Source organism: Microtus oregoni, unplaced genomic scaffold, assembly GCF_018167655.1.
Source record: "Microtus oregoni isolate MIOR12 unplaced genomic scaffold, Mior012 000021F_ref0000039, whole genome shotgun sequence".
Taxonomy (NCBI): Eukaryota; Metazoa; Chordata; class Mammalia; order Rodentia; family Cricetidae; genus Microtus; species Microtus oregoni.
In genome coordinates, this window is record NW_024543080.1 from 1,957,964 (window position 1) to 1,981,757 (window position 23,794).

Below are 23,794 nucleotides of genomic sequence, written 5' to 3' on the forward strand. Positions count from 1 at the left end.
CACAGACTTGTTCATATTGACTTCCTAATTTTACAGTTACACAGAATGTTTCAAATTTTATTTACTCGTTCAGTGCAACTGAAAACCTTGTCTGTTTTTCTATTGTAGTCTTCCAATTGGAGGCCGCTTATCAATATTCAACAATTTGAGGGGACAGCACTGCCAGACCTGCCACATGGTATCACATTTGGTACTAGATTTGGCAATAGCAGGACCTGGAACATTTTTGTTTTGGAACATCTGAGTTACAAAAATATGTCACCAATTAGCACATCTTTGAAGTGGCAGCAAGATTCTCTTCCACGGACTTTTGTAACCAGCCTGTGCTCAGAAAAATAAAAATAAAATAAGAGAGAGAGAGAGAGAGAGAGAGAGAAGAGAAGAGAAAATAATAAAAATAAAAACCTAAACCAGATCAAGAGGCTATCCGTGAAATAAAAAACAGTCAAGATTACAGTTCTTTCTTTGTTAACTTTTATTGCTCTAATTTGCCTTCTAGCTATAGAACTCATTTATGATTCCACTTTGCTTCTGACCAAAGAGTTCATTTAAAAGCAGAAGACAATAAGGAAACCATTTACTATGGGTGCCTAAGTCTTCCTTCTGGAGACGTGGTCGAAGAGAACCACGTGTGTGTAGAGCTCCGTCTGGATAGGGATTCTCGCCGAATTGTCTCCTGGCTGTGCCTGAAATGCAAATGTTGTTGTTAGTCAGGTCCATGGACATCACTGGCAGGAAATGGGTTGGCTTTATGCTTCAGCATTAAAGAAAACATGATTCGAAAGGCTGTTTCCATGGAGACCATTACACAATCTCTCCCCTCCACTTCTCTTCTCAAGAGTGGTGATGGAGAGTAGCTTCTGCCTGGGTTGTGACATATTGAAGTACCAGCCATCAAAGTGTGTGCCAGGTTCCAGTAGGTCTAGTAAAGCCAGGACTCGCTAACTCTGACTCCACAGAGATCTTCCTTAAGGGCTCTATAGGTAGATGTTGATTCAGAGGTGTAACTGAGAAACTACCCTAGTTCGTTCTCCAGTGAGCCATATAAAGATGTCTACATTCGGGAGTTTGTTTAGATCAGTGGGGTATCTGTCCATGGTGGTTTTCACAAAAGGATTCTTTCTCCTCAGCTTTAAAATGAATTGAACTGGATGATTGTTTCCTCTTTATTTTGAAATCTGTGAGAGACATGTGGTTCCTTTACCTTTACTCAAAAATGTCAATCAGACAGACCGACTCAGTGGGAACCATGGGAGAGTGCCTTGCTTATCCCATTATTGATAAAGAGAACACGAAGTCTTTGGATGAAGCCAAGTCTTAAAGGGAAGGAGTTTTATTTCTAAATGATTTGAATAATATTCACCATGGGGTCTTTTGTATATTTACTACACAAAACTTCAAGGTAACTAGGTCTTTTTATTCTGTTGTGGAAAGAACTGATGAAGAACATAGACCTGGGATTACAGAGAAGTTTTATGTTCCTTTTCCCTCGCGACATTGAATTTCTTACATGATTTGTAAGAGGATATTTTGAGCCTATGCTGTATTAGTAAAGGTTGGGACAATTGTAAAATCTTTGTAATGAACAAACAAAAGATAATGGGGTGCTTCTGATGGTTCATTCATACTCATGCTCATTTCTGCCATTCTCTCTCTGATTTTATGTGATTTTATAATTTGAATTGTAGACAATTTCTGTTAATGCAAAGTATATTCTTTTCTACAGTGGGATGCAGTTAGCATTACACAAAGGGAAATAATTGCATCTATTTATTCTCTATTCTCCTTATTTCCTGTATGCATGCATATTTCTGCTCTTTGAATTTTCATATTGTATCATTCTGGTTTCCACTATAATCGACAGATGAAGTAAAACCTTGGGAACATTTGCTTTGCATCTGTCTGGGAGTTATGGCTACACCCTTTCCAGAAGACCATATCGTAAACATTGCAGACATTACAAATACCCGGTAGGTTCCTCTAATGACTGGCTAGCCTGTGCTTCTGAGAGTGCTGTATTCCAACTTTTCTTGGCTCCCAGAGGTGAGTCTCCAGGGGCAATTGAAAGGCTAATTTACCTGGTAATCTGTTTCTTTCTATACTGACCTACTTGTAACCACTTTTGTGGATGGTTTTTGTCTTTGAAATTTTATAACTGGTAAGTTCTCCTCCACTGGTGACAAGAGTATTATTTTTAGTTTATCTTTGTGATCTCTGTAAATGCTATGATGGAGCGAGGAGTTAATCCTCTTCTGTGCTAAGTTAAAGACAATAGGGAATCCAGGTTTTTAAAACTGTGTTTTCAGTGTTTGTCTGCTTGCCCGTTTTAAGGTTACAAACCTTGTCTTTCTCCTTGGGAATGACGGTAGCTCTACATAGGGCCTGGTGCTTTTTGTGTGTATTTGCCTCTGATCTGTGTCAATGCTGAGATCTATTGATTGACTGCTGTATCTCTCCATGTTGATGGAGATGATGTAGGGAGAGCCCTTTATCTTTTTGTGTGCATGCATACTCTCTTCCTATTTCTGGAGGATAGCAGTTTGCCCAAACTTGATGGGCCTGCTTTCTTGACTTACACATTCTTTCTTTTGCTGATTATAACAAAGGGGTATTTAAAAATCTGTGTAATTTGGTTGCACAGAAAAGACACTCTGACAATATATATTTTTTTATTCTTCATGGAACTTGTTATTTCCTGAGTTATTTAGAAAAAAACAATAAAAATTAAAATAAAACGATCCCTCACTTGTAACTAGCTAAGGCTCTGTACGACTGCAAATTCTGTTTTAAAAAAATAGTTCATTAATTACAATGCTTGCTTAAATAGTTAACTTAATATTTCTCTGGCACTCTGATCTTTATCCAATATCTAAACGACTTCTGACAACACTGTTTACTATTATTATGCTATTATTGTTGTTATTATTATTATCATTATTAATTGTATCATTACACAATTGGATCCTAAGTAGAGAGAAAAAAATAAACAAAACCTTCATGAACAAACCTTCAGGAGATCTTGAAACTATATTTAAAACTTCCCTGGAGCACCCTGGGAAAAACCCACCCAAAGATTTAGTCTTTTATTTTGAAAAATGCTGTTAAGAACAAACTCCTACCAAAGGGCTCGTCCAACCAGAAGAGGTGCTCTTCCCTAGCCCTGCCCTGTCTTGGCAAATTTGTACAGTATGATGCTGCTGGGGTAAATCTTTGAGAACATCCAAGTGTTTTCGGGGAATCTCCACAGCTTTCTCACGGCTCTCATTACTTTATCTGTTTTGATCCGCAGGGAAAACACTGATTGCAGCTCTGGTGATAACCATGCTCCCACCCCCGGGGTTTGCCTGTGTTTAATACAGCTCTCCTGGCACCTGCCCAATAATGTTGGGCAATAACAGCATCACGTTATCAGTCATAATTTGATCTATTGTTTAAAACACATGGCGGTTGAAGCCTTGGTGCAGGCATCATATTTCCTTACTTAATACTCTTGGCGTTAACAATTACGTGTCAAGATATCAAAACTTCTTGCTTAATAAAATTATTTTCATTCAGGTTTTGAATCAGATATACCCCTTGTAGAATTTTTTTTTGAAATAAAATTTCTCATCCCAGGCTACTTACCTTGTAAAAGTGCTAGTCCTAAATTAATCACAATCATTTCTCATCCCATCATCTGCAGTATTGTCTTTGATGCTTCCCTGAGATCTTTTCAGCAAGGAAGATGGTTCTCAGAAACTCATGGAAAGGCATTATCCCTAGTGCCTTCTGCATGGGCACTGAAAAGCTGAGCTGATGTGGGCTAGATAGTGGAGACAGCTCAAGGACAGACTAAGAACTCCAGAAGTCTTTCTGTCTAAGGGAAGGGTGGCAGGTGGGCAATGCAGACCCAGCACAGGGGAATGAACAAACTAGTGTGGGAAATCTTGCACAGTTTACCTGCAATATTGTTGATGATAATGCAATCCTCTGCTTTCTGGATATGTAAGAACACAGGTTTTCCCTCCTAAAATGTCCGTAACACCTAGAAATCTAATAGATTGTAATCTTCCATCCTTTCTTCCTTTCTTCCTCCCTCCCTCTGCCCCTTCTTTTTACCCTCCTTCCCTCTGTCTTTCCTTTCTTGAGCATTGTTGCTGTTGTCTTCTTAGGGTCTTAGGGATTGAATTTCCACCTTTGGTCATGCAAGACTCTCTCAGTGACCTACAACCCTAATGTCCTCCTTGCAACCTTCTAAAAATCCCTGTCTCTGTCAATATCTATATCTGAATCTATCTATATCCATGTCTGAGCCAAAGTCTGCTTCAGTTCCCCAGGCTATCCTTGAAACCTTGCTCTGTAGCCCAGGCAGGCCGTGACTTAAAACCCTTCTGCCTTGTCCTCCAGAGTATATGGTGTTCATGTCCAGTGCCATCAGGACCAGGTCTAGATTCGATTCTCTTAAGTGAAATGAATCATTTACAAATGATGCCTGGCTCTCCTTTAATCATTTGGCTTCAGACATTCCCATTAAATTCCATTCCTTTCAAAGGCCATTTAGTAATTATTATAGCATGAGTGAGAAAAAGACACTATTTTTACAAAGGAGTTTGTAATTGAACCAATTACAAATCCAAGACTTTGGCTTGAAAGTCACATTTCAAAGCAATGCTCTTAAACCATATTTAGATATTTTATTTGTTTGTTTGTTTGTTTTCTAAGGAAACCGATCCTCAGAGCTCTTTCTGGCAGTTGATCTGGACTTTGGCTTCAATGACCCAAAAATATGTCTAAGTAACCTAGAGATATTTTGGAGATCTCAAATGGAGAGAGATTTACCTAAATGTAAAGCAAGTATAGGTGGAATCTTATGCAGAGAGATTTTGGTCTTGGTTTCCTTCCATCAAGACAAGAACCACAGTTTCAAGATCACAACTTGAGATTTCTTATGCAAATTTCCAAGAAAAAATTAATATCTTATTTGTTCAAAGTTACAAGACTTCGAAATATGGATTGTGATGGCTCATGCCTTTAATCCCAGCTCTTAGGAGGCAGGGATGAGCAGATCTCCAGGAATTTGAGGCCAGCCTGTTCTACATTGTAAGTTCCTGGACATTTGGGGCTACACAGAGTAACCCTGTCTCAAATACAAGAAGTAAAAAGCTATAGAGCTTGGAGTTTACAAGCAGCTGTAATGTTTGTAGTGTTGAATAGCACTTCTGTGCCTGAGTGAGAAATAGTGGGGAATCAATGGAGTCAGCTTTATTTAATAATCAAGTAGTCTTTTGTGGAATTATTATGGTAAAAGGAGGGAAGGATCCTATTGAAGAAAACCACAAGAAACTATGTTAGAGGCAAAAAATAAAATGAATCTCTAGATTACACATATTTATTTTCATCCTTAGTTCACATGGCAATAACAATTATGTAAATTTTGAAAATCTGAAAATAATTCAAATAATTTATATGTCAGTGTGAAAGAATTGTGTTCAGTTCAAATTTTTGCATTGGTTTTGATGCTGTACTTATTCATAATTGTACACTGGAATTTCTTATTACTGTTATTTCATTTCTTTTTTATTCCTTCCCATTTTATTGAAAATAGATTTTGTCTCACTTAATATATCTTGATTAGAATTTCCCTGCCCTCTACTCCTCTCAGTCCCTCTCTATTTCCCCTCTTATCCAGATTTATTATCTTTCTACTTGTCATTAAAATAAACAGCCTTCAAAAGGGATAACCAAATTAAAATATAGTAAGACTGAAATTGGATAAGCACAAGAGAAGACATAAGAAACATAGATAGACCCACTCATTCATATACTCATGGATCCCATAGAAACACTAAACTGATAATGTTTATCATGCCAAGGACCTGTTGTAGTCCCATGCAAGCCCTCTGCATGCTGCCTCAGGCTCTGTGAGTTCATATGTGTTTTAATCCTGCTGATATAGGGCCAGGTATTCTTGGTGTCCGTCCAACCTTTCTGGCTCATGCACCATTTTTTGCCTCCTCTTCTACAGGGTTCCCTGAGTACTGAAGGAAGGGATTTGATGGAGACATCCTGTTTAGAGATGAGTGTTCCAAGGTCTCTCACTTGAGTGATTTCTTTTTTTAATGCTCTTTTGGACCAGTAGAAACATCTTACTTTACTAGCCCATCAGTTAAAAATCTATACCACATATTCATTTTCTATTTTCACAGGGATCATGATGCTATATCCCTTGAGACACTGTTCTTTAATAACAGATCTCAAGAGTGCTGAAAGCAATTTTGCATACATAACAGTCACAGCATACAAGGCAGCTAGTGGAGAAAAGTCAGCACCTAACAAGCTCTATCTTCACAATCATAGCCCTGTAAGAATCTGCTAAAAGAAAAACTTGCAGTCATTGCTAGGTCCCAAGAATGACAGACTCCCAAGATGAGTATAGATATGATAAAACAAAATTCAACATACTGGGATAAGAACAAGGGCAATAAATGCTGAACATTCATCATTGACAGGACCAAGAGATGCTATTTTGCCCCACTACTACAAGGATTACAGATTTAAATGTAAATAGTGACTCAAAAAACTGAAAGAAAGCACAAGTAAATGATTCCCCCTCTTAGAATGAACAGTTTTAATATGAACAGTGGGAAAAGAAACCTCAAGGGAGACATCAGTATTGTTGACTAATACGTTAAGCTTTACATACCACAAAAGGTAAAAGACAGATATCTAATCTGTAGTGTGTTACTATACCTAAGATAATGAAAGAAGCAGAAATATAATAAACTAACACCTGTGTGAAAGAAATGCTCAATTCCAATAACAGTAAAAGCACGCATAAAAGTGACTCCAACAACAACAACAACAAAAACAAAAACTCTGAAGACAGAGTTTAAAAAGTGTGCAAAGCAAACACAGTTTGGTAAACAGGAAGTGTCAAAATTGACCAATTTTAATTGTAAGGTGACATGGTCTAATCACAACATAAGTGACTAGTACCTGGGTAACCTTTTACCAACTATCTATACTTTGATTAAAAAATTTTCACTTTTAAGGGGGAAAAATCCCATCTTTTCTCTTAGAAATAGAAGTAATCCTTTACATTTTTTTGTCTTTCTTGTCTTTTGCTTATATGTAATGTTTTTCTGATTTCATGCTTTTATGGCATATGTGTGTCTATTACCTGTGTTTTTCTTATGCCTAAAAATTCTGACTTTTGTTTGTTTGCACATTTGTTTTCTAAATGGAAAGACAAGAAGTGTATTCACAGCATACAGAGGGGAATATTACAATATCTCTTTTTTCTGTTTAAATAAAAATGAAAGCTTTATCTTTAACATAGTAAAACTACATATAACAAAACAGGCATCAAACAAGAATTACAGTTGCAATAATTATATTTTCTTTATCTTTTATCATAACTAAGGAAAACTGTAATTATAACTACATATTCTTCAACCCCATCAAAGAATCCAGAAGGATATAATATTACCTAAGTAAACAGGAAGTACATTGTAAACAACTTCCAGAACTCTAGAATTGACAGGGACATTTTGCTGCCTGGACAGTCACCCAAAGTTCTTTGTATCATTGGGGCATCCATCTTCAGTCTACAGGCCTATAGTATTCAGCAGACTTTTCTTTAAAGCAGGAAATGTCAAAGACAGTTCCACCTATATTGGCAGTTTGTCAGTCACTTTCTTCTGTGTCCTGAATGTGTCTAGCAGACTCTTTTATGAAGCAGAAACCTTGAAGTTCTGTCTCACCTTTAGGCAAGTTCAGCAGTCATCTCTACGTGGATCCTGCATGTCCAGTTCACACAGCATACCATCAAGCAGTACAGGCAAGAGCAGTTTCTTGCCCAAATGGCTAGCCAATTCCATAAGGAGGCTCTTCACTGCCTGCCATTCTCTTGAAGTAGATTGGTGCTGTCAGGAGCAGATGTGTCTCATTGTTACAAAAAGTCCTAACTTCTTAAAACATATCAAATGCCATATTCTGAAGGTCTCTGAAAGATTTGAAGACTATCTAACTATATGAAATACATCTATGTTTATCTAGAAAATCTAACAAACATGACTACAAGCTTGACTATGATAGATGATTATCTATTAACCTATATTTCCCAATTACACATTACATTGTGCCAATGCAAACCTCTACAGCATAGCACCCTTTAAATGTAAACAAACATTTATAAACAATATTTTGGAATTTGAGTATAGTTCTCTAGACTACTTCCTGCTTATTGGAGGAACTGTTAATCAGGTCTTTCATGGTGTATCCTGTGTGCTAGGATCATCTCGAAGTAATTTTTGGGGGTGTTCACGGCAACCTTTCAGGGGGTCTTGATGCATTAAACCACATTGGCCTGGAATGAATCCATAGGTTCTCATCCTTTGTGGAAACAAAAGAGCCCCTTTTTCAAAACGACAAATCTTTAGATCTATATTTTGAAATCAAGCTACCTTTAAAATATATATGTTGGTTTAGCTTAGCAGCCCATACAATGAAATATCTCTCTGTACTTAGCTCCATCACAGTCAGAAAACTCAAAGAAGCACAATAATATACATAATTCAGAATCTCTGTGTATATTACATCTCTACATGGCTGATTTGTTTTAAATCTGTTACTTTTTAATATTTATTTTATTATCTTTACGCCTTTAATCTATGACTGTCTGTACTCTGTCTCTTTAAAGACTTTGTTTCATTTTTTTTAAATGATTTACTTCTTTTCAAACTCTCTATACTCTTTTTCTTCTTTCTCCCAAGCCTATGTACTTTTATCCAACACTGTGACCCATTTAGAGGTCTTTTTCATCTGAATTTGCCTTATTGTGTATCTGTAATTATTTTCTTACCAGAAATACTTCATAAAATGCTAAGCTCTTTTTATAAATTTAAGCAGTGCCATTACTAGGGGAAATATGGAAAAAGTGCCTGCTTGCCCATGCCCAGTCCAGCATAGAGCAGCTGCTTGCTGCCTCCAAGAGCCATGCACAATGCCCCATCTCTAGCCACACAGTCGGTCCATGTTGCCACCAAGCAAGCTATAAGCATGTTGCTCACAAACCCCATTCAAATGCTTGGTCTCCTGAAAGAGCCAGAGATAACACTGGCAGCATGGTTGAGGAAGCTGTTTCAAAATGGCATGGCTTTTTTCTGCTATTGCTGAATCAGGAAAACCTCTCTTAAAGGAGCTGTAGAAATCTGTCAGCAAGCAAAGCCCATTATGAAAAAAAATGTTGCTAAACTTTGTCTTTTAGTGTGTATAATTCCTTTGTAAGCCCTCTCAGGTTTTAAGGGGATTTTAGCTGACCATGTGGTGTCAATCTGTTGTAATAGGGCTGCTTGTTCGTCCCGGCCTCTCATTCCCCAAATAATCACCCAGAAACTCTATTAATTAAATCACTGCTTTGTCCATTATCTCTAGCTTCTTATTGGCTAACTCTTACATATTAATTTAATCCATTTCTATTAATCTGTGTATCACCACATGGCTGTTGTTTACCGGCTAAAGTTCTGGTCTCTCTCTCTGATGGGGCTACATGACTTCTCTCTGGCTCTATCTCCTTTCTTTCAGCATTCAGTTTAGTTTTCCTTGCCTATCTAAGTTCTATCAACAGGCCATGGCAGTTTCTTTAGTCACCAATGGTATTCACAGCATGTAGAGGGGAATCTCACATCACCCTTTAATCACAGGGGCCACTGCAGAAGAGGGGTTAGGAAGATTTCAAGACAAGAATGAAGAAAAAAGAAAATAGAATTGAAATGCTATCTTTTCAGCATGGCATAAGCATGGATTATGATTTCACATCAGCTGTGGTTGCCCATAATAGGCCTTTACAATCCTGGGCCTGTCAGCATGTTATCATGGATCAGGAAGCCCTTCTCCTTCCTGCTGAACTTTTGGCTACTGATGGATTCTGGGATAAAGTTGCTCCTTCACTGAGGAGTCTACCAGGCTCCAATAGATAGTGCCTAACCCATAATCACATAGATAATCCAAGTCAAAATCTCTACAAAACTGAAATTAAATAGAACAACAAAAAATATCAACAACAACAATAAAATAGTCATGCTTGTGGAAAGAGAGCTTTAGGAAGGAGGAGGATTAACAGGGGTGGAAGGGAAATTAAAGAGTATCAGTTTCAGGCATCAGAATGCACACCCTTAATACATTAGTGAAAATGTTAAAATTGTTAATATTTAAATACAAGTTATTTTCTTGAACTCAAAAGAAGTTATTTTAAAAAAGAAATCAGATCTTTTTGAGTACAGAAGAAATGCTTATTGTGTTCAACTCAGTTTTCTTCTTGGTACAAAACTAACTCTGGACTCTTCCTCCTGCTCCTAGAATGTGATAGTGTACTTTGGGAAAAGGGAGTAAGTAATGGAAGTAAAGCTGCTTTCCCAGATCTCTGCCCACTGCTTCCCTGGGTCCTACTGGTTCTACTATGCTTGGGCATCATGTGCGAAAACGCCACTTTTGTAATGAGAAAGACAGCTAGAAACTTTTCTGACTTCTTATTGGGCTATGCACACTGAATATCATTAATGACATTCCGCCTGGATAGTACAAAGTTATCATTCTTATTATTATTACCAAAAATTGAGAGCTATGCAATAATTTAACATAATAGATTTGAATTTTTCTTTTCCCTAGTTTGCCTTTCTTGTGTTATACTTCACATATGAGTTCATGTCTTGGACACCTAACAACTTGTGCTTATCTCTAGGGCTTGTTCCATAAATACTGCATATAGAATTAAAATCAGTTTTCCAGGTCAAGAGGAGGACATGGCACTTAAGTTTTAGGAGTTTTAATTCATAAAAGCCAAGATCTATTATGTAATTTTTAATGGATTCCTTAAGGCCATTGATTTTAGTAGTAGTTAGTTGAGTAAATACTAATTTATATGTGGTGGACTTTCAGTTCAGATATACCAGGTGATTGCCCAAGGGAGAAAATGTTTAAAAGCTACTTAGTATGTGGCTGTTTTAGGGCTATAATCAACCAAATATTCAGTAATTTAGGCAGCAAACCCAGAAAGTTGGCAACACCTCAGGTTCACTTAATAACTGTGACTGGGCCATAGTTAAAAAGCAGTGTTTAACAGGCAGCCTCTTGAGGAAAAGCCAAAGGCCCAAGGACGGAGCTGCTGGTTTGACGAGCGTCCCTTGCTCTCCCGTTGCAGTGGAGTTTGAGGAGAAATTCTTGAAGACTGAAGAAATTGTGGTGCCATTTAATCTTCTCCTATTCCGCATCTTGCTGTTGGTTCTTATTTTTAGTGATCAGAAGGAAATGCACCTGGCTCTTGTAAAAAGACAGATTGTCCAACTGAGGATGTTCCCCAGGGGATTAAAGCTCCAAGAAACTCAACTAGAACCATCTGCCTAGGGGTGTAGGAATGCCATGGGCTTCCATCTAGAAAGCGGCAGTTTCAAGCCAGTGAAGGGCTGTGATTTTAAGTCTCGGTGCCAAGGGAAATTAGTCTATGAATTCAGAGGCTGGAGGCAGAGTGATGAAGGCAATTAACACCTTTCTTACTAATGTCAAAAAGCACTTGGGTGGTAGTTTCTGGAGCTCAGGAGAGAGACATAAGCACTGATAAAATTGTCATCTAAATTAAATTTAAAAAGTCAGCAAAAAAAAAACCTAAGGACAGGTGCTTTTGTTTGACACATTTATTTAATGTAAAAACTTATTTATCTAGTGTTCTGTTGCTCACAGGAAAGAATTTTACTATATATATTAATATATGCTAAAATACATACTATTTTATGTATATTATATAAAAACATCTAGACAACTATCTAAAAACAATAAAATGGTTGCCAGGCTCGTTCACTCATGCACCTGCCCATAGTCACTGCCCTGGATACCTAGGGTCAGTATTTCGATGCTCAGCTAAAAATGCTCAGAATTAATGTACCCCCCAAGGGGAGAGCGGCAAGCCATGCCAACACTTGTGGTAGTTTTCAGTTACAGATTTTAGCTTTACATACTTCTAGTGCTTGAGAGCCTAAAGAATTTCCAAGTTAACCTCAAAAGTTTCTGAGGTTATTTTTGGCCCCATTCTTCATTTCTTTAGCAAATATTTAATATTCTGTGTATTCACCCTACAGATGTCATTGAGCATCTTCCACATATGGCCATAATGGCTAGCACCGGCAATGCAAAGGTAAAAACTGCCCGAAAACGTTCCTACTTTGCTCTTTACTGTTTATGATTTGTAAGTTTTGTTCCATGTGTTCCACTGGGCAGATGGACGTCATAGAGAGATTCCTGAGAATAAAGGAATAAAGGCTACCTTACAGCTCTTTCACCTCTCCCATAATGGCCCAAGCGAATAAGGAGAAACTAGCGATTTCCCAGCCAGAAACATCACGACGTTTATTCCTGGGAGGGTTTTCCAGGAGTCTTGGAACCTGGACCACAATTTTTGTCTCTTCGTATAATTTTAATAATTAAACTGTGAACTAAGACCCTTTAAATCAAGACTTTTGACTTAAAATCAGTTCCAGGGGAAGGAATGTGGTTCCTTTATGCTCAGACAGTGAAACAACAGCTAGGGAGAAGTTATTGTGGAAGTCTATTCCTTGTTAGGGGTACACTGTTGAGATCAGCCTTCGGAGGAAGAGGGGCCCTGACACGTAAAGAAACCAGATATGCATCCTGCTAAAGCAACGCACAGTGCGTATCTCACGTGCAACGATCCCCAAATGGGTGACCGTGTAACACCACGCATGCTTACTTTCACCGGAGCCTTACACTGGACAGAACCCACAGGCCTCTGAGTCCTTTCAATACGACGGTTGCATTGATTATTTTGCTATCAGCTATAACCAAATTAGGCTCTAGCGCACGATTTTTTTTTTTTGGAGGACTGGGTGAGGTGAGAGCTTCTGAAAACTTCCTTAGGGATATACACATTCTCGAAGCTGTGTCTGTGTTGAAGATCAGGCTAGTTGGAGAACCGAAGGCATCAACTCACAGTCTGTTTCCCAAATAGAACCACACCTCAGAGCCTCTTTGCTCTTCATGTGTTTTCACCGCACGCTGACCTGCTGTGACTTTCCTCTCATGCTGCTCTGGTCTATGCCCTCTATCCACCCGACGCAGGGCTTCAATCCTGTTATTTCCTTGCACAAGCCTTGCCCTGTTTTTCCATTTCCTAGCAAGAGCAGAGCAAGGTGCTCATCAGTCCTCCGTACTCAAGCCATGCTCTATCAACACTGTACCCATCTAGATGAAGCAGTAGCACATCCAACTATTAATTTCCTTGGTCTGTCTTCCCCCTCCCACTGGGCAACTTTAATCTCTAACCATCCTACTCCCAGTTTAAGAGTTCGTCCCTCACTCTAAGCAAACGTTTCCTCTTGTCCCCTGACCAGTCTGCCGCCAGCTTCAGGCCCAAGATGGAAGGTTCTCCCTTCTTTCTCTGAACTATGAAGGTGGTAGCTCAGTCTGTGAGTTAAGTCTTTCTTGCTACTGACTGGGTGTGTTCACAGGCTTGTTTCTTCCAAATAAAATAAAAGACAAGACAATGGAGACTAAAAACACCTACAAACAGCCAGAGGACAAAGGTTGAGATCTTTCTCATCTTTCTCTCCCCCTTAGTGCCTCATAATTATTGAATTTTGAGTGTCCTTGATCGCGTCTCCTGTTAATCATGCCATCTTAAACATGCACGCAAGCTATCTGAGTGTGTTCAAAAATCAAAACTACATTCTAACTTGATATTCTCATGGAGAACACCTGAAATTATATAGTTCTTTGACTTCGGGGGAAAAAAATGAACCTCAAAGTATAGATGGAAATAAACATTTCCCCATGCGTCCTCTCTGATGAGAACTCTTGAAGTGATTTTTGCCTGGCGGAATTGGTGCCTGTATTGGTTTAAACTGTCTCTGCTACATCCAGCATCTGCAGCGTAGGCCACTGGATGTTTTACCACAGTATCAGGCTCTTCTTCTGAAAGGCATCATTCATTTACTCAGCGAATACGTAATGAATACTTCGTGTATGTGCACTGTGCGTGGCTGTACATGCTCATCTATGTGTGAGTAGGTGATATAGGTACATGTGTGGAGAGGATGCTATCACATGACTGTCTTCCTCATTTGTTCTACATCGTGTTGTTTTGAGCCGGGATCTCTCCTTGAACCTGCATCTTGGGAACGCAGGCTGGCTAGTCAGAGAGATCATCCCAAGCTCTGGAATTACAGACTGGCACAGCTGTTCCTGCCTCTTTCTGTAGGTGCTAGGGATCTGAACCGGGGTCTTCATGTTTTCACGACAAGCATTTTACTGGTTGAGCTGTCTCCCCAGCCCCTTGAGTACCCGCTAATTAAAAAGTTTTTGAAGTGATGGCCTCTCATGAGCCACTTCCGTTTCTGTGACAGGGCAGAGCATGTGCTTGTGGGGAACTAGTGTGACGAAGAAATCCCCCCATCCGTCTTATAACTCTCTAACCTCGTCTGCCTTATCTCCTTGGTGGAACATTCTTGCTTTTGTGCACCCTGTTATGCTAAGACTCTAAAGCAAACTGTCTTGTGCTAGTCGCTTTTAAAAGTAAAAGAAAAAAAAATGCCTCCTCCCCGTCTCATTTGTTCAGATAATGCAGAGGACTGAGAGCAAAGAGCTTCCACTCGGCCCCTCTAAGATAACACACTGGAAACATTTTGGTGGGTGTGAATCACTCAGACAAGCATTCTTCACTCAAAAATAGAAACTTGTCTTATTTGTTCCAGATGTTATACAGCTGCAGGGAGGTTAAAGCCAGTGGTCTTGTTTTCAGTGCAACCAAACTCTTAACTGCATTTGGAATTTCCTAACCCATGAACTCATATTACTTGTTCTAAGACCTGCACATTTTTCCTTTTCTGACTGCTTCCATTCACAAACAACTGTTTCGTGGGAACTAAGCTTCAGAATTAATGAGGCTACATCTGTTGTGCAAAGGAAACACATCCTGTTTACCACTGTTTCTACCTTTTCTTGATCGTGACTTCTTTAATTTGAGGCATCAAGTGTTTTGGAAGTGTCTGAAGGAAAATAGGAGGGATGAGCCCTGTCCTCATAGGGCTTCGCAGCCCCTGACCTGTCCGAATTACAGGATGTTCATTTTTAAGAAATTGAAAGTAAAATTATTATGAGAAATACTAAATATAGAAATACGATTCCTATAATTTGTAGTTATTAAAACATGTACTTTATCATAGTTCTTTGTTCCCTGAAAGTGTTATGTTGGGGACTCGTGAAATACAAAATACTGGGGCCCTTGTAATGGTGAATACCAATTGTGTAGGGGACACAAATGCTAATTTAATGCCTAGACTATAAAAATTCAAATCTGAGTTATTCTATTTATACTTGGGAAGAGAGTAACCAGACCTCTTAGGTTACCGCTTTTTCAGGACAAAGGTTCCTGAATTGTGGGACATTGGCAAGCATGGAATCATGAAGTTCATTTTTCTTGGGCTCAGCCGAGCCCGAGTCTGAGCATTAAGCTGGTGTATTTCAGAGATTTAAGAGATCAGAGTAAAACAAATCGAACAACAAACACAAACCCTTCACTTCTGTCTCTGTCAACAGACAGGAAGATGACGGGAGTCTATCAAGGCAATGTGGTTGAGTGAGTAGTGGCCTACCAGTTTGTCTCTTGAGGTTGAGGCCAGGGTTTCTTTCTAGAAAGTTTGACATTAATTTCATCTTTCTGGAGATCAAAAAGATAAAATTAATCACAGTTCAAACTTTCAAAATTAAGAGATTATTCAGGCATCGACAGATGTCTCCGTGACTCATTCTTGACTCTCAATAATTATGAATTGTTCTTTCTCCAAGATTTAGAAACCTTTTCCTACAAATTAATTTTTTTTCTAAAAAATTGAGGAACTGTTTCATGCATTGTTGATGAAGCTTGTGAGACCTAATGAATGATTTTTCAAATGGGGAAATTTTGTAAAGTATGTTCAGGTAATTGTATGCATCAATTGCTAAGGGCCCATAAAACTCCTTTCATGACACATCTCCTTAAAGTATACCAACAACCTGAACAGAGCCCAGTATAGATCAAATAGGTTAAATATTATGTTGTTCAAATTTATTTGAACACCTTTTCCACCAAACCATAATGTTGTTGTTAATAATTTGAGGTTTTCCTTAAATACACACCTTAACTTCCAGAAGAAAGCCCTCTGTGAGTGCTCCCTATTCAGCTTTCTGTACGGACATCATCTACTTCCATCCTGACATTGTACACCGGAGGTGCTGCTAGAGGGAAGGCCTTTTACCGAACTCATTCTTCTCAGAGATTCCTCATAAATGTGGCCCCACAGAGTTTTCATTTCCTCATTTGTGATAAAGAAAGGAGTAGCATTTCCTCTACAGGACATAGCACTGGATAAAAGCTCCTTAGCTGTGCATCCAATGTCTCCTTTCCTGGTCTCAGAACCCATGTTTCCAGTTAGGTACATGGGGACCTAAAAGAAACAAAACACTGCCAAGACTTTCAGACCACATCCAGCTACACACGAGCCATGGAATACGAGAGAACATACATGCAGTAACTTTTGGGAATTTTTTTTCAAAGGCAGCAAGATCACAACTTTTGTATGTTTTAATGCCTCTCCAGTGGTCTGTTTTGCCTATGCCTGGAGACCATCTGGGCTCCAGGATAGCTCACACTCAAGATCCAACCTTGGATACTACTGTCTAGATTGACAGGCTGAAGAAAAACAGCTTCTGTTCAGCTGGATCTGCTCTTCCATATGAATGTGAACACAACCAACGCTATTTCTTGCACAGTTTCATTCAGTCATTCTTTGGACCCTTTATATCTCTAAAACTTTTAGAAAAAGATTTAAAACCCAATAGCCTATGGCTAAGGCCTTTGGTGCAGCTTTGCCTCTATCACATGGATATCACACAATTCTTATGTTTTGCATTCTGGAATATTGTTTCCTTTGTCTTTGGATTTTAGACTGTCATAGGAATGACCAACACCAGCAACAAACCCAAGTAAAAAACAAAGGCAAAAAGTTATTAATGAGTTAATAAACACTCAAATAACCCTGTAGTAATAAAGGCGGCGGTGGGGCTGCGTCCCCAGCACCCCAGCCGCCCGCACGGCTAGCTTATGCCCGAAATAACAACACACAAACTGTATTCATTTAAACACTGCTTGGCCCATTCTCTTCTAGGCTAATTCTCACATATTAATTTAGCCCATTTCTAATCATCTGTGTATGGCACCCCAAGGTACGCTTACCAGGAAGATTCTAGCCTATGTCCATCCTGGGTCGGAGCTTCATCCTGGGAGCGGGGGCATTGCGTCTCTCTCAGGCGTCTGCTCCCGAGAGGAGAGCTGTCGAGACTGACCTAACTTCCTGTTCCTCCCAGCGTTCTGTTCTGTTTACTCCTCCCACCTATCTTCTAACCAATAAAATGGGCCAAGGCAGTTCCTTTATTAGCCAATGACCTTCCTCCATCACAACCCCAGCATATAACAATGTTACTCAAAGGTTTAACTTTTATCCCTAAATATACAAGTGGTGATCAAAATTCTTAAAGCCGTTTTAACTTTTGAAAATATGTAAGATGTAAATATTTGCCCTTGATGAAATTCAAAGTACCAAAGGACATGTCTTTAAAATATTTTAATGAAACATTTTCTAAAGTAACACTTAGAAGTACAGTAATAGGTGTATTTGTTTGTCAAATTTGTCTAGCATTTGACAGGGTCTCTCTGGCCAAGGCTGCTCTAGAACTCACCGTGTACCTCAAGCTGATCTTATTTCACAGCAGTCCTCTGCCTGAGTCTCCAAGTTGCTGAGATTATAGGTAAGGTTTAGTCCATTACCACCATGGTGGGGCATGGCAGCCTGCAGGCAGGCATGGTGTGGGAAAGGTAGCTGAGTTCTAAAGCTTGTCCAGGCAACAAGAAGTGATCTGGGACATTGGGTGTGGCTTGAGCATATATGAAACCCCCAAACTCACCTTCACATTGACACACTTCCTCCAACAAAGTCACACCTCCTAATATTGCCATTCCCTTTGGGGGCATTTTCTTTAAAAGCACCACATGAATATAAAAACAAGGTTAAGAATCTCCCTCTACTAATGCTTCCAATGAAAAGACTAGTCCCCTAATGATCAGAGTGAACAGATTATCCAATCTCTCTAATCTGACTATGCTTAGTTCTACTTCATTCCCACATAAACTCTTTCTTCTCATAATCTACCAAACAAACTTTGGAGGAATGCCTCCCTCCGTCTCTCCCTCCCTCTCTCTCTCCCATCCTTCCTCTCTTCTTCCTTTCTTCCCTCCCCCATTCTCTTTCTCTTCTCTCCTTGTCTCTTCTTTCTTTTTGAATGCTCATGTTTCAAAGAAATTATTCACCTCTAAGATACAAAACAAACATACAAAACTCCCAAGCCATAAGGGTGTCAGACATTTAAAATTTTTTTTGACTGAGTAGAAACACAACACATTTTGAAGAAACAGATAAGTTACAATTACCTTTGGGTCAACGTTGAGGATTTTCCTGTCTCTTTTATATTTAAAAAGTAAGCCTTCAGGGTTGTCACCCATCACTTGGTAATTGGGACTTGAATTGCAAACAGCAATATGGCTGTCCCAGTTGTAAAAGCTGTAAAAGTAAATATTTATAAAGAATTAGGATGTCTAACACATTAAAACGATACACACTTCAGAAAATATTTGGGGCAGTTCATCCTCAAGAATAACCATGGCGAACACATCTGAGGTTTGAATTCTAGCTGAAATATTATGAGATGTTATTCTCAATCATTTAGGTACATACTTATAATGATTTTACATGATTTCCTGGTTTGGACACTGTAAGACATAGGACTTATTCTAGTATTACATTCACAGGAAGTCACGGAGAAAATTGATGCAATTTAAGATTATTTGTTCCATGGTAGACTCTTCAGGGTATAAAAAGACTGTTTAATGGGAAGAAGGGCAGACAAAGTCACCTCTTTCCATTCAAAACAAGTTCACATTGACTTATTTTTTCCAGGGTTTCTGTTTCAATTCATTTCCCAGGGAGTGGAGGAACTTTACGTTTGATTGGTTATCATAGGACAGACATGTTTTGTTGTATTCAAGAGGATATCCATATGAAGATGTTCTCATCTCAAATGACAGGAGGCTAGACAAGGTGACCAGCATGGTCAAGGTCTTCCAAGTCATATAGATAACATTCCTTGCCAAACTTGTGTGTTTCAAAGCATACAAATGCTCTTTCAACTGTCTAACTATTCTATCATTTTACTTTCAAAAACAGTGTATGGAGGACTTCTAGCTTTTTCCACTTCTTGCTTTTGCTTGTCAATACTGAATACAATACTGCCCTTTGAACTGAAAGAATCTTCAGTACAGTTTCTTTAATGTGTGTTCTTATCAAGACATTTTCAATGTTAAGCTTGCTTTTAAAATTACAAAGATCAAGGTAAGTGTATGTTGGAGACTGTGGACCCCCAGAACTTGAATTTCCTGTGACCCCCTTGTCTGCTGGAGTAAACAACTTGTTATGCTTGCAGCTGCTCTGAGCAAAATAATTTGTTTTCCTGTATTTGCAGCTGCTCAGAGCACGAGACAGGGGAATGGTTTCTGGTGGCTGCAGCTGAAGGATTCCGAGAGCTAGGGTGTGGGCATTGGTCAGGGAAGGCACTATATAAGGACGAGTGCTCTCTCTCTCTCTCTCTCTCTCTCTCTCTCTCTCTCTCTCTGTGTGTGTGTGTGTGTGTGTGTGTGTGTTTCAATCTCCATCCAGCCCCTTGCCCGACTTGCCAGCTGTACCAGGCTACGGCCTGTAGGACAGGCATAGTGAGTTACAAGTATACAGTTTATAGATCTATTTTTCAAATATTTGTAGTATATACTTTAATTTTTTTTAAAAAAGTTTCATTTTGTGTTAGTCCAGGAATATGGGGAGGGTCTAGGTGTCAGATCCCTTATGGCTGTACTTACAAGTGGTTGTGACCTGTTTGAGAACAGATCCAGGGTCCTCTGTAAAGCAGTACATGTTCTTTCTTGTTGAGTCATCTCTAAAGGCCTTGCCCTACATAGTTTTAATTAGTTTCCCCATATTCTACATCCGGGTTGTTTGGCCCACTACTCTTCTCTTCCTTCTTTTGAACAAGATGTCTTCACCGATTAAATTCTTCTTAATTGTTCTGTTGTTTGGGGGACCTGGGTATTGCCTTTGTGTCTGAAAACAGTATCTTGCCAGCACCCAGAACTGCTTGCACAGATCCTGTGCTTTTGTCATTGGGCAGGTAGAGTTTGACGAGAATGGCTGCCCTTTCTGTGGCGGGGTGAGAAGAAATGGCTTCCAATCACTGCTCTGCTTTAGTCGGCTCTTCAGGGAGCATCAGGAAGCCCCTGTTTGGATTGGGGCATCTCACCCTCCAGCTAGTACTTGGGAATAACACTAACAAGATAGGTAAAGTCTCTAACAGGACCAGGGCAGCAGAGGAAAGACTGAGTTCTGGGGACCTAGTGGCAAAGGCTTAGCCACGTCTTGGCAGCTAATTTAACACTGCCTCCTCCCAGACTAGGTTTTCAAATTCAGTTTCACCTGAAGAAAGAAGATAATTTGACCTCACCTTATTGACTTTCAGTTAAGAGATTGCAAGATTAGAATAGGGGGACATATTGTGCCTTTCAACTTGACATATGTGTCTAAATAATTATTTATGAGATATAGAGATATAGATAATCCCATCACAGCTCCTGAGTCATAACTGTGCATACAGTGGCATGGCTTATATCACACATTCCAATCTTGTTGCTCAGACCTCAGGTGAAGCCTTATGGAAACCCAGGCAGACTTTATTAAAAATACTCTTTATATAAAAATTGAATTTATATGGTGCATGGTGCTTTTGATGAAACAATTTGGTTTGTCAATACTTTTTCCTCCTAAGTAGCTTTAATTTTCTGCCAATTCTCATTGCTAATGATTAGCATTTGATAGAGAGAATTACTTAACAAAACCTCCTGGATCCTGTTGTAAGCCCAATGAACTACCTCAGTTTCTCACCAACCCCACCTGGAAATGGAGACCTCTAGGATTAAGAGTCCAGCCTGTTGCTCACATGCCCAACTTCCTTCTGCTGAGAAGGCTTTGGGAAGCTCTTCCACATAGGCTAACCAGTCACCACCATACAAATGTTTCATTTCTTGGTGGGCAATCCTCCAGACTATAATTCAGCTCTTGCCCTCTGTGCAACCACGTGGTAGATGTTTAGCCAACGAGGCATATGCAGAAGCCACATTTGCCACTTTTGATAGGTCTATAGTTTCCTTCCTGCCTGCGGAAATGGGGAACGAGAGGAAGCCAGGTGCTAAAGATATGTGGAGTTTCATGAAACACAAGGGCCAAAGATTGAGCTGGCTAGGAACATACTAGCACAAATGGCTTGGCATGGCCTCTATGTTTGAAAATGCAAAAAAGAAAATCATATACAGTCTAGGGCTCCAACATGTGGGTACTTGTTAGTGTTACTTACCAACTCATCCCTTCTCCGTGCAATGATTAGCAATGCTTCTGTTATCATAAAATGTTTTAAAAGCGATAATGTGTATTTCAAAATGTTTCATGCTCTGTTCATACCAGTATTAAAAAAGATGTTTAGTCCAAAATTGTAGCATATTTAATGTTTGATGAATCAAACTCTACGTCATTGTGAATCTCACGAAAATAAAAATAATGTCTGGTTTTTCCCTCCAAGTTTTATTTTAATGATTTGAAATTAATTGTATAGTCTCTGCTCTATGATTTACATCTCTATTGTCAATATATCTAGGCTTTTCAGCCTACAACTGCTGAGAGCCACCATGGGAGTATACAGAAGGTGACAATTAGTGTTCAGCAGGTCGACCCATCAGATGCATGATTCCCTGGTGGGGAGCCCCACCTGGAAAGGTCATGGGGTCACTGACTGAGGAAACCAGTTACTCCTGTCTGTAATTTCTCTCTTGAGTCACTTCATTTCTTCCCTAAGAACTTCATTTCTTCCCTTAGAACAGCTTTGTGTGTATTCCCACTGCGCGTGCGTTTCTCTCATGAAAATATTGCATCTCCTGGGCACACATGTAGCTGTGGATGGTCAGAAGGAAGATTTCTACTAGCTGAATAATTTTGATGAATGGAAGCAATACGAGGCTATTTTACATTGCTAAGACTGACATAGGATTCTCATTCACAAAGACAGCCTGTTACACACACGCAGCTAACTTTAGACTCCATAGCAAATTCAAATCAGGCTGGTTGCCCTTGGAGACAATATCTGGTTGCCCCAAGAGACAAATACATGAGGTCATTCTCCCAGGTGCTGTTTATTGCTGATCCAAGGTCAGAGTTTGAAGCAACTTTAGACATGATTCCCTGTAGCAATGGACCTTTCTGCACGTACTCCCCAACCTCAAGGTTCAGCCAATCATTTACGATCTGGGAGCCCTCACCAACTTAGAGCTACGTGCAAGGCCATGGTTGCTCACTGTCCGGTCATCGTGACATTCCTAGCCTGAGAGAAAGAAACTACGTGACTTATCTTGGTTTTTGAGAATGGGTCGGGCCCTGAAAACGTGACTTAAAAATGTCCAGAGTGTGGCTGTGAGGGAAGCAGAGGCAGCAGAGAAGCAGTGGCCATGCAGAATGGGAAAGTAGAGGAGCGGCCATGTTGAGAGAAGGCCGCGGTGGAGAGAGAGAAGTGTGAGAGATGGAGAAGAAGAGTGAGTGCATAAGAGACAGAGTGAATGACTGTGAGCGTGAGTGTGCGTGTGTACGTAAAGAAAGATGGTCAAGTAAAGAGGAAGTTACCATCAGTAACCATCCATGTTCCTTTTTCCTCTCATGATGGAGGAAGGTCATTGGCTAATAAAGGCACTGCCCTGGCCCATTTTATTGGTTAGAGGATAGGTGGGAGGAGAAAACAGGACAGAACACTGGGAGGAAGAGGAAGTGAGCTCAGAGACTCCACAGCTCTGCTGTCTCGGGAGCAGACGCCTCAGCAGAGACGCCATGCCCCGCTCCCGGCATGAAGCTCCAACCCAGGATGGACTAGGCTAGAATCTTCCCGGTAAGACCGGTTCTCACAGATTATTAGAGATGGGTTGATCGGGATGTGAGAATTATCCTGTAAGTGCTAGAGCTAAAGGGCCAAGCAGTGCTTAAAAGAATACAGTGTCTGTGTAATTATTTTGGGGCATAAGCTAGCCATGTGGGCGGCCTGGTGTGGGGGACGCAGCCCTGCCGCCCCATATTACTACATTTGGCGCCCAGACGTGTGAACAACTAAACCCACTTAAAAAACCTGAGAAGACTTAAAAATAAGGGAGCGAGAGTTTAACACAGATTTTTGCTGTTTGTTGGTGGCGTGCTGTAGAGAGATTTCCTGATTCAGCAACAGTAGCAGAAAAAAGGCTGTGTCATTTTAAAGTGCGACTTCCTGGGGCTGTGTCGCCATTGCAATCTCTGTCTGGCTCCTGCGGGAGACAGAGCTTTTGAATAGAGTATTTGGAGTAAAGTGCTACGATTTGTTTGATGGCAACTAGACTCTCTGTGTTCTCGGGTCTGCTCTGCTTGCTAGAGGCAAGCGGGCGCCTCATCTAAGAGAGGCTTCCTGACTCAGCTTTATCTGCAAAAGCCTGCAGCTCATTAAGAGGTCCTGCCACAAAACACTTAAACGGTGTTGACAAAAAGCTGAACACATGCTTTTCGGTTTTCAGCCATAGCAGGAAAAAAGCTGCGCCATTTAAAAATGCCGGCTT

At 39.8% G+C, this 23,794-nt stretch overlaps 1 protein-coding gene across 1 annotated transcript in view; it reads right to left on the minus strand.

Annotated features, from left to right (window-relative positions):
• Positions 1-590: 590 nt before the first annotated feature.
• Cfap299 (cilia and flagella associated protein 299) overlaps positions 591-23,794 on the minus strand; it is a 507,653-nt gene continuing 484,449 nt past the window's right edge. Inside the window, exons 5-6 of the mRNA XM_041671499.1 lie at positions 18,509-18,638; positions 591-686 (exon numbers count right to left, since the gene is read on the minus strand). Of these exons, the coding sequence (XP_041527433.1) occupies positions 591-686; positions 18,509-18,638 (226 nt within the window). The remainder of the gene's footprint in view (positions 687-18,508; positions 18,639-23,794) is intronic.